The 16,898-nt window shown below is 57.9% G+C and overlaps 1 protein-coding gene across 1 annotated transcript in view; it reads right to left on the bottom strand.

The window, feature by feature from the left end:
• Positions 1 to 4,063: 4,063 nt before the first annotated feature.
• Positions 4,064 to 16,898, bottom strand: part of FAM83G (family with sequence similarity 83, member G) — a 17,321-nt gene continuing 4,486 nt past the window's right edge. The window contains exons 2-5 of the mRNA XM_010157800.1: positions 14,148 to 14,315; positions 10,541 to 10,665; positions 8,309 to 9,755; positions 4,064 to 4,483 (exon numbers count right to left, since the gene is read on the bottom strand). Coding sequence (XP_010156102.1) covers positions 4,064 to 4,483; positions 8,309 to 9,755; positions 10,541 to 10,665; positions 14,148 to 14,315 — 2,160 coding nt within the window. The remainder of the gene's footprint in view (positions 4,484 to 8,308; positions 9,756 to 10,540; positions 10,666 to 14,147; positions 14,316 to 16,898) is intronic.

Below are 16,898 nucleotides of genomic sequence, written 5' to 3'. Positions count from 1 at the left end.
GCCGTGTCGGCAGGATGAGGCTGGTTACAGGCCTGTTGGCACAGGCAGCTTTATTGGGACTTTGCAACTGATCCAAGCTGAGCCTGAAGCTGACAGCATTCCCAACACTGTTCCTTGCTCTCATGCAGGGGGGCTGGCGGCTGTCATCTACACCGACACCCTGCAGACACTCATCATGGTCCTCGGAGCCATCATGCTGGCAGTGAAAGGTAAGAGCTGGGACAGCACAGCTCCTTCCAGGGGACCTTCTCTCCCCACTTGGGTGGTCTCAGAAATAAATAAGAAGACTCCGTCTGAGGATTCAGTGGCCAAGATGCCCAGCAAGGCTTTGGCCAGTACTAATCACCTAAAGGAAGTCTGTGGTCCCCCTGCGTCCCCTCTGCCACTGTGCCTCCCCGACGTGCCATTCCTCTGTGTGATGGTGCCCTGAAGTATTCCTGGTCCTCCCTGTGGGGCTGTCCCCAGCACTGGTGACCTTCCTGTGGTCATCACTGCTCTGCATGTTTGCCTCTGGTCCATGAACTCTGAGAAACCGATGGAGCGTGTGACAGCGAGGCAGCATTCCCAGTTTTGCTCCGGGATGCTTGCAGCAGCGTTGCAGTGGGGTCTTCCGACAGGATCCCTCTGCACGGGGAGGTGCACGGCAGAACCTGGTGCTGGTCCCGCTGCAGGGATTGCTGGGGGATGCAGGGCATGGTGCTGTGCCTTCCTCCTGGTCGGGGTGAGCAGGGTTCATCTCCAGCCCTTTCCAAACACTTGGCACTGTTGTCTCTCCGTGCATTTAGCTGCAGAGCACCCTTGGGGAGCTTTCATCAGCCATGCTCTGCCACCGGGGCTCTTGGCCCTGAGGAGTAGGAGGCAAAAAGTCAGGTCCCAGCTTCAAAGGCAGGTCCTTAACTACAGAGGACGATTTCCAGAGGCACTCAGGAGATGTTTTCCACCATCTCCTGCAGAAGTCTGTTTGGATGGGCAGGTAGGAAAGACTCTGAGCCGCCGCCGCTGCCCAGCAGCTCTGCTTGGAGGTGGGAGCAGCTCCAGACCTGCGGCTGCTCCCCTGTGCAGCAGCAGAGCTTGCTCCTGGGTGAGCCCTGCGTGCAGCAAGCTCTATTTACAGAAACCAAATGAAAGGACAGATACTTCCTGGAGAAGGGACACTAATTACACCAGCAGAAGCCGGGAGCTGCGGCGGGCAGAGGAGCACATTGCCTGCCCAAGCAGAGCCAAGCAGCGGCCGCAGCCTTCGTGTTGGGTGCTTGGATGTTGCTGATCGTTGTCTGAAGCTGTAGCTGGCCGTGGGGCTCCCTGAGGCTTGTGTCTGCTAAGCTGGGCTGGGTGCAGCAAGGCAAAGCCAGAGCAGGAGGGCAGGTAGGCAAGGCCTGGAAAATCCCCTCCTGTGCCTGCAGAGCCCGGCTTTCTTTGACTTTGCCAACCTGGAAGCATGGCACAGTGCGTGTGGAGAGGGGCTGATCCAGGGGAACCGAAAGACGAGCTGCTGGTCACACGGTAGTTTTCCTTGGGTCTTGGGAAACCTCAGGACCAGGAGGCTGGTGCTCGCTTTCATCCAGCTGTCATCAAGCTCCTCTAATAAAGGATACGGAATGTGATTGGCCTTGTTTGCATCGTCAGACCATGTCAGCAGCAGCAGTGATGCTAACGCTCATCTGCTGAGCTGGGATCACTCTGGGTCTGCTCTGCCTGGCCCGTTGCCTCCTCTGGGGCTGCTGAAGGGATAAAAAAGCGCAGCGCTTGGCTCCGAGGTCGCATCTCCTGAGCAAGGTTGTGCAAATCCTCTCGGGTGCGATGCTGGGCAGAACAGCCTTGAGTCAGACAAGTGGGTACAGACTGAGGGGCCGTAGACAAGCCTTAGACCTCAGATGGGAGCTAATGGCTGTTTTGGCAGGCAGTGGTGCTGGCGGTGGTTCTGCTCAGCTCCAGCATCCCGGATAAGAGGACTGTGCCATCCCGCACCCCACTTGGCCTTCACCACGGGGATGTTAATCGCGGCAGAGCCCGCGGGCTGCAGCCTGGCGTCTGCAGGCTGAGCCGCCCCTGCCCTCCTGCCGCTGCCCTGAGGTTTTTGCTCCGCTCCTCCGTCCCAGCGAGCGTAGGTGTCGTGACTTGTCTGCAAACACCGCTGGGCAGGGAGCTGGCCCGCACCCCCGGGTGCGAATCTTGGCTTTCAGCGCTCGCCCTCTGCCCCTGGAGAGCCTTTGTTGGTGCCCAACGCCCATGCAAAGCTTGGGAGTAGCCGGTGCCTGGATAAACCAAGCGCTGGAGCGGGGCCAGGGTTGCTTGCGCAAGAGCAGGAGGAGTTTCCAAACTCTGGCGCCCCGTGAAATACCAGGGGCCGGTTTGCAGAGGCGGGGGCATGGGGGATGATGCCCCTTTGCAGACTCCCCAAAAGCCTCAGGACAGGGCAATGACCTGAGACCGGGACAGGGCTGCGGGTTGGTGTTAGAAATGGGGGGGCTGCAGGGAGAGGGCTGTCCTCGGGCACGAAGGGACAACGGAGCAGGACGGGTGTCTTGGAAATTGGGATTTGCCCAAGCTGGCTCTTGATGGTGATCCCAGTGTCCAGCACCCGATGCCCGAGGGATTTGCTCTTGGACTAAAGACAGCAGTGTGACATGTTGGGAGCACGTTCCCAACCCCCGCTGCTGCGTTGGAGGAGACCAAGCTGAGGGTCTGGACCTCAGCCCACGGGGTGGGGCGGAGGGATGCTGGGATGTGAGGGCTGAACCGGACTGGGGGAGGAGCCCACCAAGGGGCGATCATGGGTCTTGCTTTGAGTCTCCCCTCCATGAGCCCAGTGCAGGTCCCAGAGCCTCCTCTCCTCTCCCGAGCGTCAGCAGCTGCTGTGGGCATGGGGGTGCCAACTCAGCCCTCCGCTTACGTCTTCCACGGCCGCTGCGTGTGTGGCCACGGCATGTGGGGGGAGTGGACGCGTACCTCCTATCCCTCCCTCTAAAAAGCCATGCATCTGGCTCCAGAATTCTCCTGCTGGAGGTACCGGGGGAGCCGCAAGAAGCATTCAGCCCGTGTCCCCCAAAGGGGGAGGCGGTGGGGGGCCGGGGCAGAGCCCGCAGTGGTTGGCAGCAGCGGAGCAGGCAGGAGGAGCACCCAGGCCGCTGCCAAGGGCTCGGAGGCTCGCGTGCTAGGGCTTGTTCATGGCACCTACTGCTCAGCGGGGCTCAGGCTGAGACCCAGACCTCAGATCCCATTTCCTAGGAAAGATGCAGTGAAGAGGGGCTTTTACATATATATAGATACATAGCGGGTTTTTAATGCTGTTTGCTGGAGGTTTGGGGATGGAGCTGCATGGGGGGTGCTGGAGAAACTCTCTGAGGGTTAGAAAAAGGTTTGACCAGACGCTTGTTCCAAGACGCCTTGAGCTGTAGTGTATCAAGTCAAAGGCTACATAATCTCTCATTTTAATAGTCCTAGGCAAGTTTCCCCTGCTCTGGGGCTGGGGAGCTTTAATAAACAGGTTGCTTTTACAGTACAAGATCAAAAGAGGTGGGTCCCTTGAGAGGCCCGTGTCCCAGGACATGGGTCACCCTCCGAAGGGAGGGCAGAATGTGGGACCTGCTGTGCAAATTGTTAATAGAAGAGTCTCTTAAATAACTAGAAGGAAACGCGGTCGCAGACGAGCCCTCCCTCTCTGAGCAGCACTTCCGAGCGAACGCGTTGGCGAGCGTTTTGCCACCGGGCTTTGCTCGGCCCTAACCAGCCTCCCCCAATGATGCTTTTCCAGCTTTTAGTGAGATCGGAGGTTACCCCAACCTGGAAGAGGCCTATTTAAAAGCCGTGCCATCCAAGATTGTTCCCAACACTACCTGCCACCTGCCCAGAGCGGATGCGATGCACCTCTTCCGTGATCCAGTCTCTGGAGATCTACCCTGGACCGGGATGACTTTCGGGCTGTCTATCATGGCCACGTGGTACTGGTGCACCGACCAGGTAGATGTAAACAAGAGTCCCCTGCCCCTGTAACGCGGCGTGGCCTGGGGTCCCCACACGTTCCACTGCCGCTCTCGCCCTGCCAGTCCGCCCGCAGCAGTGCCTAGTGCTCCTTCTGGCTGGTGGTCTCGGGGGGCTTCTTTTTGGAGTCGGTAGAAGCACCTGGGGCTCCCGCAACCCTGTTCTTGAGGTGCTTGGATTGGGACAGTTTGGAGAGCGGGATGCCCAGGGGTGTCCTCATCTCCTCGGTTGGCTTCTGGCTTTCCGGCAGGGAGGTTAAGCGTTTGCTGGATGCTCTGGGGTTGTTTGGGGAGAGGTGGCCGGGCTGCGGTGGCTTGCTGGGGCTGAAGACTTTGCTCTGCCAATAGGGCTGGCTGCCTGCAATGGTCTTTTTGGGCTCAGCTCCATCCCCTCTGTATTTGGGGCCCCCGGGGGGGTTTTCATGCGTTGGGGAGCAGGAGATCTCTTTGCCTGGTTCTTTGCCTGCGGGGTTCCTGGGCCGGTAACGGTAGATGTGCGTCCCCTGTTTGTTAAAGAGCAGAAGAAGAGATGAGCTACTGCTGGTATGAGGATGCTGTACCCTGCACAGACACCCCTTCACGTGTCTGCGCTGTGGGCTTGGTCCTCACAGACAAGTCCCTTTGCTGCTGGGTGTACCCCCTTGCCCAAATTCTTCTGAGAGTGGTGGCAGCTCCAAACTGCCCCCAGTCTTAACCGTTGCTGCCCCTGTGATTTCTTGCTCTGGCAACCACTGCCTGCACATCACAGCATCTCAGCAGCCACTTCCCAAGCAGCCCAGGCAGTCCAGAGGTTGTCCCAGGCCAAGGCATGGTAGTCTGGAGATCCAGGACCAAGGATGCCAGCGGCATCTCAAGGCCTTCTCTCCAGCTGCAGCCTGAACACCCATCTCAGACATCGAAGCACTCATTTTGGGCCCAGGGAGCATTCAGCCAGCCATCAAACCTGTGGGGTTAGGTGACTACCAAGATTAGATGAAAGGATGGAGGGTTGGGAGAGGAGGTGGGATCAGGAGGCAAGTGAGCTGCAACACCACTGCGGGAGCGGCTCTGATTAGCTGGGTTGAGAGACGCGTTTGGATCGGGTCTGAGCACCACTGATCTCAGTTCTGGACTGGGTTAAAGCCTTAACACATGGCTGTGGTCACCAGATATTTATCTCCCTCTTGGGGTGTGTCTGCGCCACGATCTGGAGGTTGATTGCACCCCGTGCAGACATACCCGGGCGAGATCGGATCTAGGGAGTGCAGGTGCTGAGGGCAGGACGAGCTGGGGCTGGGAGGCTGCGGAGCCGGCTGCACCAACCTGCCCTGGCTCTGCCGAGACCCCCGCTGTGCCGCCAGCTCTGCACCTCCGCCGTGCTGTTGGCATCATCTCGGTGTTCAGTCGTTTGGTCCGAATATCCCAATGGCCTCTCTGGTCCTCAGGCAGACGCCTGCGGCGTTGGCCAGGAGGGCTGTGTTAAAGCAGTTTAGCCTGGGTAATGCTAGATTGATTTAACTGTGTTGCTTAAAACCAGCGCTAAGGTCTGAGGTGTCTTCAGGTGGGGAGGGCTAAGGGGGATTTAGCTCCTCTCCCTTCAAGGTCATCATGTGCCTGCTGTGGGGCACATGGTGACGGAGCAGGATAGTGGGTCGTGCAGCTCCTGACCTGCTCTGGCTCTTGGGCAGGAGTTAAACCACAGTTTCCCTGAGCATCCTGCCCCAGGAACCAGCACCCGGTCCCTCCTGCCCACCATGGCATGAGCCAGTGCTTGCTCTGGAGCAGCCGAATCCTGCTGGGTGCTGAGCGTTTCTCCGTAAGCCCCTGGGGAGAGCCTGGGCTCGTTTAAAGTCAGCATTTCCCACGGAGGTTGCATATTTAAGAGAGCTTGCCTCAAAGCCCAAGGGCTGTATCACGGATGGACATGGCTTGGCCAGAGCCTTGAGGTGTGATGGTTGGAGCAGTCTGGGTGGTGGAGGTGTGGTAGGAGGCGTCTGGGTTCAGCGTCCCTTTTATTGTGGGTGCTCTTTCGGGAGGAGATGGAAGAGAAGGGGCAGAGGATTGTGGGAAATGGTGGATACTGGCGGGAGGACACGCTGCCGAGGTTGCACTGGGCTTTTGTGGTGCTGTGGAGTAACACCGACCCGTTGGTGGTCTGGAGAGAAACCCAGCCCGTGGGTTGGGTACACATCTACGCTGCATTTGGGCCTGATGCCCGATGGCTACAGCGTTTGGGGGTGCTTGGGGTGCAGTTTGGCAAGGAGGAGGCTGATGTGGACTAGGAGGTGTCGGTGGCTGCTCAGCCATCCGGCCTGGCTCTCCCACAGGTCATCGTCCAGCGGTCGCTCTCTGCCAAGAGCCTGAGTCACGCCAAGGCCGGCTCCATCCTGGCCAGCTACCTGAAGATGCTGCCCTTGTTCGTGATCATCATGCCGGGGATGATCAGCAGGGTCCTGTACCCAGGTAAGGGCCCTGCCGTGCCGGCACGGAGCTGGCAGGATGGGTATTTTCCCTGTCAGTAAGCAAGGAACGGGATGGGGGCTTGTCTGGAAACCTCTGCTCTGCACAAGCCTGGGGTCTGTGCAAGAGGGAGAGGGACAGGAGAGGTGCTCTCCCTGTGCCTGCCATGCATCAGCCAACCCAACCATCCCCTATTACCTGTGCAGCCCGGTGCAACGAGGGTTGCAGGTATTTAGGCAAGGGAATGCTCCAGGGATAACTCGGCTGCTCAGCATGAGGGAAGATGTGATGTTTGCCCGGAGTGAGCCTCCGCCTGCGATTTAGGCTACTCTGGGCTACGGGCCAGCACAAAGGTGGACTGGACCCAGAATAGAAATGTTTGGTGGGGGTTGATGGTGATTCCTGTTGGATTTGAGGTTTCTAGAGAGTTAATCAAGGATTGCTTTGGTTTATTGTTTTTTACACATGGGAGAAACTATTCTCTGCACATTTCCATCAGCTGAGTGCTGGCTTTTCCAACCCTGACGGCATGTCAATTATCCACCTCTGGTGATGTTTGCCCGGAGTGAGCCTCCGCCTGCGATTTAGGCTACGGGCCAGCACATAAGAAAGGTGGACCCAGAATAGAAATGTTTGGTGGGGGTTGATGGTGATTCCTGTTGGATTTGAGGTTTCTAGAGAGTTAATCAAGGATTGCTTTGGTTTATTGTTTTTTACACATGGGAGAAACTATTCTCTGCACATTTCCATCAGCTGAGTGCTGGCTTTTCCAACCCTGACGGCATGTCAATTATCCACCTCTGATGAAAGGGCCAGAACAAGTTATTGCAGGAACACCAACGTACTCTGAGCAAGGTGGCACCTGGGACCTGGGTCACAGAGCATCAAAGGGCTTGCTGCTCCTCGCCCTGCACGGCTCCGCAGGGCAGGAGGGGGTATTTGATGTGTGAGGAGTAACACCCTGCTCTGAGCTCTGTGTTACCATCTGGGAAGGGAGAAAGAAGCAAGTGGACTCTGGGTTAGTAAATTTAATTCCCTGTAAACACAGATTAGGTGCTCGTCTGGGGTAACCTCAGGTGGCTCCAGTGGTTTCAGCTGCTGATTTAGCCCTCGGGGTTTGGATGCCCCTGCAGACTCTGAGTGAGGAGCCTTGAGAAACCAAAAATACTTGGTAGTGGTGCAAGAAGCTACAGCGCTTGGGTGGAAATAGGGGATTGACCCTGCGACTTTTTTCCCCTGCCTGGATGAGGCGACGCTCCCGCTGCAGCGGGGATGCTGGCGTGCACCTCGTGGGGTGACAAGGGCTGGCGTCACTCGTGGGTCAGGCGCGAAGCTGCTGACTGCAACGCGCGCCCGCAGAGTTGCTGTCCCTGTTTCTCCACTGTCTTGCTCTGCCTAATTATGTGTCCGAGTGCTTTTACTTTGATGCTAATCTCCTTTGCAAGGAGCTAGACAACAAGCCTGAGAAGGACATGCTTGCACGCACAGTCTGTCCCTGGCTGGGCATGATGCCACTGCTGATGGGCTGTGGGACAGAGCCATATTGCTGTGCCCGGAGCCGCTGGGCTCTGTCCCACAGCCTGAATCCACGGAATAATCTTTAATTCCTAAAAAACTCCCTTTACACCATTCCCATTACACTCCCAGACACCAAGAGCTGTGTCATGACCACCACCTTCCCAACCCAGAGCTCCTCTTGGGTGACTCCTACCATCACCCTGTAGCAGGGCATTATTCTCCCATATGGGATGTCTGATCTCAGCATCTGGGACGCAACACCAAAGCTAAGGATGACACCACGCCTTGGCTGAGCTGGCTGTGTCACCTCCAGGTTTGCAACCTTCACAGGGTGGAGAAACGTAGGGGAAGGTTATAACAAAAAGTCCTACCTGCGTGGCACTGCTGGGGTAGGAGCTGTTGCCATCCAGGTTGGTGCGGGGCAGCACGCACCTAATCTCCACGGCGTTGCTCCTCCTCTTTGTCACGTCCTCCACGCGCACGTGCTTCAAGGACGGGAGGCTCCCCAGGGGGCTGAGGAAGGTGCCCCGGCTGATGTGAGGGTCACTGAGCTTCCTCTGCATGGGAAGGATCTCCCCATTGTGGGTGACATCCGAGTTGGTTCGCCGGAGCGGCCCGTAGCGATCCCTCACCTCGAAGTACTCGTCTGAGATGGAGGAGGCGTTGGAGCGGCGGTAGCTGTGGTCAGCAGAACTGCTGGAGTAGCTCTCCTGGTCACTGAGAGTGATGTACTCCTCTTCCTCCTCCTCCTCCTCTTCTCCCAGCCCGTTGAGGGCGCAGGGAGGCCCTTTGACCTCCTGTGGCCCTGCCGCCGGCCGGTCTGGCTGAAGATGGCCGGGGTCCATTGAAGCTCTGTTGGGGTTCTCCTCCGGTTCCTGCCTTGCTTCTGCGTGGTCAGCCGGCGGTGGTTGCCTGTCACCCTCCGGGGCAGTGCTGCTGTCACAGGGCACAATGACTTTGGTCATGAAGACACCAACGGGGATTGTCCTCGGCTTTGGAACTGGAGGCTTGGTGTCCTCCAGTGTCTCCTCTGGTGGCTTCAAGCGGTGGCCCAAGGGTGACGCAGCAAACGTTCCTGCTTGCTTCATTGTCCAGTTGGTGCCTTTGATGGGGCTGGGGGCGGGGTCTGCAGGAGCTTCCATGGGGGTCTGTGGGGTCTGTCTCTGGCAGGGGGGCACCAGAGGTGGCTCTTGGTCTGAGTTTCTCCTGGTCTCCATCTCCCTGTTCTTCAGCATCTGTCGGTGCTGGGCGCTGGCCTGGGAGACATCGCAGACTTTGATGCGGTTCATCTGCGAGAGCTTCACGTTCTTTATCTTGGGGTCAATAATGTTGATGTAGCCCAAAACTTCGCTCCCAGGCTCAGGGTCAGGCTCGACCCAGGTGGGCAGGTAGTCAAACATGTTGGCTTTCTCCAGGTTCAGGAGGCCGGGGTGGATGAGCAGGGAGAGGTCCGCCGCGTCGCCCTGCCTGTCGCCCGCCTGGCCCTCGGGCAGGGCTTTGCCTTTGTTGTCTGTCTTCTGGGTTTTGTCCTGGTTCTCGGATGAAGTCTTGCTGATCTGGTCGGCGCTCTTGGCCTTCACCAGGGCGTACTTAGGGTTTATCAGCTTCTTTACCACGGCGTTGGCGGGGGTCACTGGCACGATGGAGGGCAGTGTTACGGGCTCGGGTTCGGGCTCTTCACCCACGGAGATGGACTTGAGGCTCACCCCCTTGGACATGAGGTATAGCTCCTGGAACTGCTTGTCAAATGCCTCCACCACTTGGCCCGAGAGGACCGTGATGACGTTTCGGTCCGTCCTCGCCGCAGACCAGGTGAAGCTGGAACAGAAACACATTGGAAACTCTCTGAGCGCTTGCTGGTAAACAACACACCTCTTCCCAGCCCCGGCTTTCCCCGGGGGATTGATGGTGCTAGCAGGGACATGATCTTACTGTAAACATTAATAATAATGAGATCGAAGAAATAGCTCTCATCCCAAATTAGAACGAGGGGTTGAAGTCTTGAGCACATTGGAACTTGAAGTAAAAATAAAAGGTGTTTTCTGCAGGGCCAATGGCGTTTTCACTCTAGTGCTGGCCAATTTTCCTTTCTCAGTTTGGGTGATAGTTAAGAAAAGCGACGCGTCAAGGGATGTGTGTTTTGTTGTGGCCAGAAAGTGGGAAGTGTTTCAGTTCCATGTCTATGAAACTTGTCTTTTAGAGCTGAAAAGCTTACTGAGACCAATCTCTTTCTAGCAAAGTAAGTTTTTGTTTGGACCAATTGGAAAACGCTGTGGGTAGGAAATGTTTGACTGGAAAGGCTGAGGTCAGCAGGGAATTGGGACTGGCTGCGGTGGGTGGTCTTGTCCCTCCCTGTGCTCATTGCATCCACTGCTGGAAGCACGTGGTGTGTCCGAGAAGGTATCCTGGACCCAGCTGTGGAGTGGTGGGACCCCTTGGGTCCCTCTCCAAATCTCAGGTTGGCCTTGCAGAATCATCTCCCAGTTTAGGAGGAGGGGAGCAGGTCTGGGATAGGGGTCTGGGGCCATGCTGGGCAGGGGCCAGGACTTGGTCCTTTGACCGATGCCTCCGTGGGGTGGGCAATAGGAGACACCGCTCATTACCTGTAGGATCCGCACACAGCCCGGTCCCCGTCCACAAACATGAACTTCTGGGCCAAAGCCCCTTTGAACTTGGTAGCCGAGCGCGTGAAAAACTCCGTCCCGCCCGTGCTCCGGACTCGCAGGTTCTGCAAGGCAAAGGCAGAAGCGTGAGCAGGAGCAAAGGGCTGTTCTTCAGAGCATCCTTTACCCCTCCATCGATGCCCCGTGGGTGCTCCACAGTGGGAAACACTCTCTGTGGCCGGATCAGAGGGGGCCAGAGGGATGGGAAGATAAAATAACTTGCCCAGGGCCATGCAGCAAGCTGTGGACTTGGCTCCAAGAATTCCCTGCCTTGCCTGTGTGCCGGGCAGTGTTTTCTACCTCTTGAACTATTTGCGTCTGTGGGTGAGCAGCATGGAACGGTGCTGCCAAACGCTTTCCACCTCCTGAGATCTCTGCACATGCCACCATGGGAGAGGTGATTCTTCCCCTCCTCCCCAGCGGGACGTGTACGAGGGGCTTTAGAGGGTGGTGGTGACCCCAGGACAGCACAAGTGGGCCTGATGGCAGTGGGCTTGTCCTAATCTGAGCATCTAGCCCTGGTTTTAGGGGTGGGTGGGGAGAAAAAAAGGACAGTGGGGCAGAATCGTTTCACCTGTGGGAAATGAAACCCGTGGGCCTAAAGGGCATGTCCTGCAGCAGGTCCTTGTGGAGGTGGCTGGGGAGTGGGGTGTGCTCCCCCCAGGGAGCTCGGGCACAGCGGGATGGCCCTGGCGCCAAGAAAATGGGGTTTGTCGTCAGTCAGGCTCATGGTCTGTGCTTCTCCGTGGAGGGCAGCAGGGTGATTTTCGCAGCTGAGCAGATAGCATCTTTCACTGCAAATGGTCTCCCTTGGGCGGGGAGAAAATATTTTCTTATGAAAGCACCTGCATTCCTCCTGTTGCTGCTGGGATGCTGGTAATGCCATGGCTAAATGCACCGTGTCGTCATGAGGTCATGCCCTCTGTGGTTGGTTTTGTTGTGGATTTGGGAAAAAAAAAAGGCACCAGAAATATTTGTGTTCCCCACCTCCCACTTTCCTCTTCTGCTTCCCTGGAGTCTCCGCACTCCCTGTAGACCGTGACCTGGCACAGCCCTAAACCGGGGTGCAAGTCGAGCTCGGGCACCCCTGTTCCCCGCTCCCTGGCAGGAGGGACGGCGATTCCACACTGGTTTTAGTGAGATGCAAAGGCAAAGCCCTTCCTGACCGCATTTCCAGTTTTTACACAGTAAGTTGAAAAGTTTGAGAGGTTTTTTTATTTTGGTGCATTTGATTTTTTTGGTCCTAGTCTTCACCTTTCTGCCTGGTGTGGCTGTGGGGAAACCAGTACTGAGCATCCCAGTGTCCAGCAGCACTGGGGGTGCTAGGGCCTGGCTGGCAAACAGATTGGGGTGGCAATTCCCATCCCTGTCCTGGTTGTCCTTACGGATGGGGATGCCGAGAGAGTGGTAGTGCGCAGGCTGAGCCCTCTGCCCATCACCAGCCTGCGCGTCCCCAGCTCTCCCCAGGCATCAGTCTCTCCCGCTTGCAGCCGAAATCTTGCACAAAGCAGCCGTGGGTTTTTCTCGGGTAACACCCAGGGGAACAAAGCTCCCCAGAAGCAAGGTGCCGGTTACCTTTCCCTTCCTCCTTGCTCCCGGCGTATTGCTGCTGCTAAGATCTGTTTACTTAATCTTTCCCAAGATGAGCGCGCAGCGAGCGAGCGCCCGGCGCGATGGCCGGCTGCCGAACCCGCGACAGGGTGAATCACTCCCCAAGCACTCGCCGTTGCTCAACAAAGCGACCGCCTTGCCCAAGCCGGCTTTGCTAATTGCCAAGCGCAAAAGGCACCGAGATAACGACCGTACGTTTCGTTAGCGTCTTACGAAGCAGCTCCCAGACACTGCCCTAATTTCCTCACAGCCTCCTGCCCTGCTGCACCCCTTGCCAGCAAACTGCCGGCAATATGTGGCAAATCTCAACTTCTAGACATTTGCCGAGCTCTGCAGATGTTCTCCTGCTTTTCCAGTCCTGCCACCGGGTTGCTCGTGCATTAAAGCACCGGTGTGCGTCAGCTCTGGCTTTTCTGGTCTCAGAGCAGCAGCAGTCTGCAGGATACCAGACTCTCTGGGGAGTTTGGACGTGGGTAAAAGCTCAGCTGAGTCTGCTTTAATTGTCATGAGCAGCAATTAAGCAGAGGCGGTGGGCTTGGAGGCTGGGGAAGGAGTGAGGCCTGGCCATGCTTTCGGTTCTCCAGGGTGGGGGTCCCTGAGCACCCCCTGAGTCCCTGCCCAGTGTGAGGGTGTCATGACTCGTATGTGTTCCTGCTCAGCTGGGGGTTCACCCTCACCGTAAGCAAATTTGGGGAGCTTGCCCGGGCATAGGTCTTCCCTGCCAGCCATTTGGCAGCCAGCGCGCGCGGCCGGGTGACGTCAGGCGCAGAGACGTCGCCTTCTGCCAAGCAACAGAGGAGGCTGAGCAACGTGTGGGTGAAGTACAGCCGGGAGAAAGGGGTGTCTGGAAGCCCTGAAGTGAAACTGCTGGGCTGCTCCAGCGTGTTTGCGTCCGATGCTGGTGATAGGAGTGTTGCGCCCGGCAGAGAGCCTGGGACTCTCTTGTGGCTGGGCCAAGGGTCCCTGCTCCCGCTCTTGAGGCTGATGTAACCCCCTGCCCTCTCCCCTGCCCCTCTGCACCACACAGGGTGACTTTCTCTGCTCCCCCTGCACACACAGGGATGTACGAGGGGTTTGGGGCACTTTGGGCTGGGGACTGAGCCCCTGCACTGCTTTACCTTCCCTCATTTCAAACAGGATTCGTGCACCGGAGCAAAGTCGTGCACCGCTGCCGGCGCCTCCAGGGACAGGTGAATGTGGTGTGGGCAGGCAGAGATGTGTCTCCCCCCGTCTGCTGCCAACTGTCAGGGCTGCTCAGGGAGGGAGAGAGCAGGGAGGGCATCCTTGGCAGCTGCTGGGGCTGCGGGCAGTGTGGGTGCCTCCCTGCTCCGCTCCTGGCTCCGTGCTGGGGCGGAGGCTTTGGAAAAGGGGAAAATCAAGTTTTTTAATTCCAGCCGCTGACTTGCGGGAAAGCCCGAAAGCGAGAGAACCGGCCGGCGGTTGCTCCTGCGAGTCCTGCCCCTGGGGCAGGAGCAGGCATGGAGCTGGGGCCAGCAGGGATCCGGCCCTGGAGAGCATCCTTCCCTCTTGCCGGCTTGTTCACCAGGAGGAGTGGAGCACATAGGTTTGCCCTGGGCTTCACAGTGCCCTGCTTGAGCTGTGCCCACCTAAGCAGGGCTGTAGCCCCCTGAACCACCCCTCTACCCCTAAGCCAGCTCTGGCTGGGTACCAGCAGCTCCCTGGGCTTTCTGCATCCAGCTTTACTGGTGGAATTCTGTTTCCGCCTCTCATCTGTTCCCTTACATCCTGCTGCTCCTGGATTTGAGCATCACCTTCAGCTTTGGCTACAGGAAAAATAGACTAAACTCATCTAGCACTGCCCAAAGTCTGGGGGTTGTGATCCCTCCAAGACAGGAGGGAGCAGGGCTGATAGCTCTGGTTATGTCCCTGCATCGGAGAAGGTTGCCCAGCCTCGGATCCCAGGGGCCATCCTTACCTTCAGGTGTCCGGCGTGCATCTGGGCTCGCTCGCACATCTGTAGGAAGTGCTTCACGTTGGTCTCATCCAAAATGATGTAGACTCCCACTTTCCTCTTGAAGCCCGCGTCCAGGAGGTCCTTGAAGATATCTACATCGGTGAACATGTCCATGACCACCGCGATGACCTGGGGAGGGGAGAAGCGAGGTGAGTCTGGGTAGCTTGGCCGGGTGACACCCCCAAGATGTAGCTGGTGCTTGGGCGGGAGCCGAAGCTCCCCAGAGAGCACGTTGCTGGGATTAGGTGTGGGGGGAGCCCAGGCTCCCCCTGCTCCAGCCATCCCAAGGGCGGAAAGCAGGAGCCCTCAGTCCGATTCCTCTGCTCTCACTGAGCGAGGTTTGGGCTCTGGTGGTGGCCCGTAGCGTAACACACTTGTGAAAAACTGATTTCTGAGGGTGAATCTGACTTTCTTGCCTTTAACAAAGATTTCAAAGCCTGGTTTCTGGCTGAGAAGTTTGTGTCCCTTCACTCTCGGCGCTGCCTGTGGCCCCGTCACGGGGAGCACCAGAAGGGAAATGTGTGACGCAGGGATGTGTCTGTCTGTCCGAGGGCACGGTGCATGGCCTGGAGTCCCCCACCATCTCTGGGGATCTTGTGCATGGTGTGTTGAGAGGAACGGTATAAAACCATAGCTAAAAGTGACTCTAAGCTTGGTAGAAAGTATGTGGATGCCCCCGAGTTGCATTCAGGGGCTGCAGTGACTTCTAGTATCTCTCAAAAGCCAGGCCTTGGTTCGAGCTGAGGAGGAGTTTGCAGCTCCAGCTGCTGTTCCGAGTCCAGGCCGCTGCTGCCAGCGATGCTGTCGGGTTGGTGGCCAGAGCAGAGCGCAGGGACAGGCGGCGTTTCTGTCGCCGGCTGCTGGCGTCTCTCGGTCTCGCTGGCCGGTCCCTGCGTGGCTGGGAGCCCGCCGGGTGCTCGGGGTGCTGCTTCTGCTGCGCACCGCCCCCCTCAAGCATCCCTCCTTCCTCCCAGGCTTCATGGAAGCGGAGCAGAGCTGGGATGATGGTGCCAGCACCCCGTACAGCGACAGCACGGTTCGGCATTGCCATTCTTTGCAAGGTGGAGCTGCCTTTGTACCCAGGGCGTTTGCTGCCATGGCGAATCCCACGTGTGATAGGAAGATGCATCTGTGCCACATCCAGCCATGCTGGGATTTTGCTGGGATGGCTGCCTAAGCAGCAAAGTTCACTCCGCATCCACAGATGTTGATTTCCTGGAAATGGCATGGCCTGTGGCACAACGGTGCAGCACAAGATGTGCAAGCAAAGGGGCTGGAGGCCTAGCTGAGCATCTCGGTGCAATCCCTGGGGTGGCAACAGGGCAGCGCAGCCCCCCCTCGTCCCAAGCAGGAAAGCAGCTTGTCACTGGGGTGCTGCCGTGTCATTGTGCCATGCCTGGAAACCAGTTGGTGCCCTTGCCTCCGTGGCTGTTCCTGGACGGTGCCCTGGGTCGGGGTGGATGGGTGCTCATGGCCCAGGAGGGCTCCACTGGCCGTGGCACATGGCTCAGCCGGGGAGGATGCCAGCATGGGAGTGTGCACACCGTGGGGTGACGCCGGGAGACCTCGAGATACTTGATCTTCAGGAGGGAAGGGATCGGGATGGTGCCAGGCACTTGCACACTCAGGCACATCCAGTCTGGGGCTCTCAAAGCACCAAGCTGCCTTTTAATTAGTTTTGTGCCACAGGACGTGGAGAGCTCTAATTAAGAAGAGGATGGTGTGTTATGACACTGCCGGCTCTTCCTTTTCTGCAGGCGATGGGGCGAGGAGCGAGGCTGTGTGGGGAGCTCCAGCCTGCGCTGTCTCCGATGCTGCTCCAACCTCCCCAGCCCCAGCCACACGCGAACGTTTTGGGAAGTGCCAGTGAGCCGAGCGAGAGGGGCCTCTACTGCTCTGCCGCTCGCTTTGATGAATTCCCATTTATCCTCACCACATTCCCATTTATCCTCACCTGAGTGCCTCATGGCTTTGCCATGAAAGGATAAATCCTCACCCTGTTGTTCACCCGCTCGTGTGTTTTGCCGGTCCTCGTTGTCCTGGTGGGGAAACTGAGGCAGAAATCCGGGTGCTGCTTTGCATGGACTGCACTTGTCTCGCCAGTGCTGTGCAGTGGGACAGGTTCAAAGCTGCTCTTAAAGTTCAGGGCTTGGCTTTTCCATTTACAGCAAGTCCCTGGGGAGGAGCTGTGCTGTCTGCTGCGAGTCCCGGCTGAGGGGCACCTGAGCTGGGCTGGCATCTCCCTGGCTCGAGGAGGTGGGTTTGGTGGCCGATGCTTTGCTCCTGTCTCTGACACTGCTGCTCCCCGCAGCCGTGGTCATGTCACCTTGCCTGTGTGCCACATTTTCTCCAGGGGACGTTGAGGGCTTATAAAACAGGGGTGAGCATAGTATTGGCCTTCATTTTGTGAGGAAAAGGGCATTTTCCCACGGTGGTTCCGGCATTCCCAAGGCCTTGGCTGCTGCTATAGCTCTGAAGGCGGGAAGGTGCTTCGCGGGGATGCGGGCAGGGCATAGTGACATCCCCCAGCCCCGCTTGTGCGGGGACAGCGAGCAGGCAGCGTGCTGCAGGCGGTCGCCCAGGGCGGCTGGCTCGGGCAGCGGGGACCAGCCCGGCTCTCACCTGCGTGCCCACGTCTTCAACCCGATTCCTCCTGCTTGGCTGGTGCATCCTGTCGCCGCTCCGCACTTCTGCTTCCCTCCCCGCCGCGTC

The sequence above is a fragment of the Eurypyga helias genome, unplaced genomic scaffold (assembly GCF_000690775.1).
Source record: "Eurypyga helias isolate BGI_N326 unplaced genomic scaffold, ASM69077v1 scaffold16960, whole genome shotgun sequence".
NCBI lineage: Eukaryota > Metazoa > Chordata > Aves > Eurypygiformes > Eurypygidae > Eurypyga > Eurypyga helias.
Note: the sequence above shows the minus strand (reverse complement) of the source record. Positions and strands in the feature narration are given on the sequence as shown.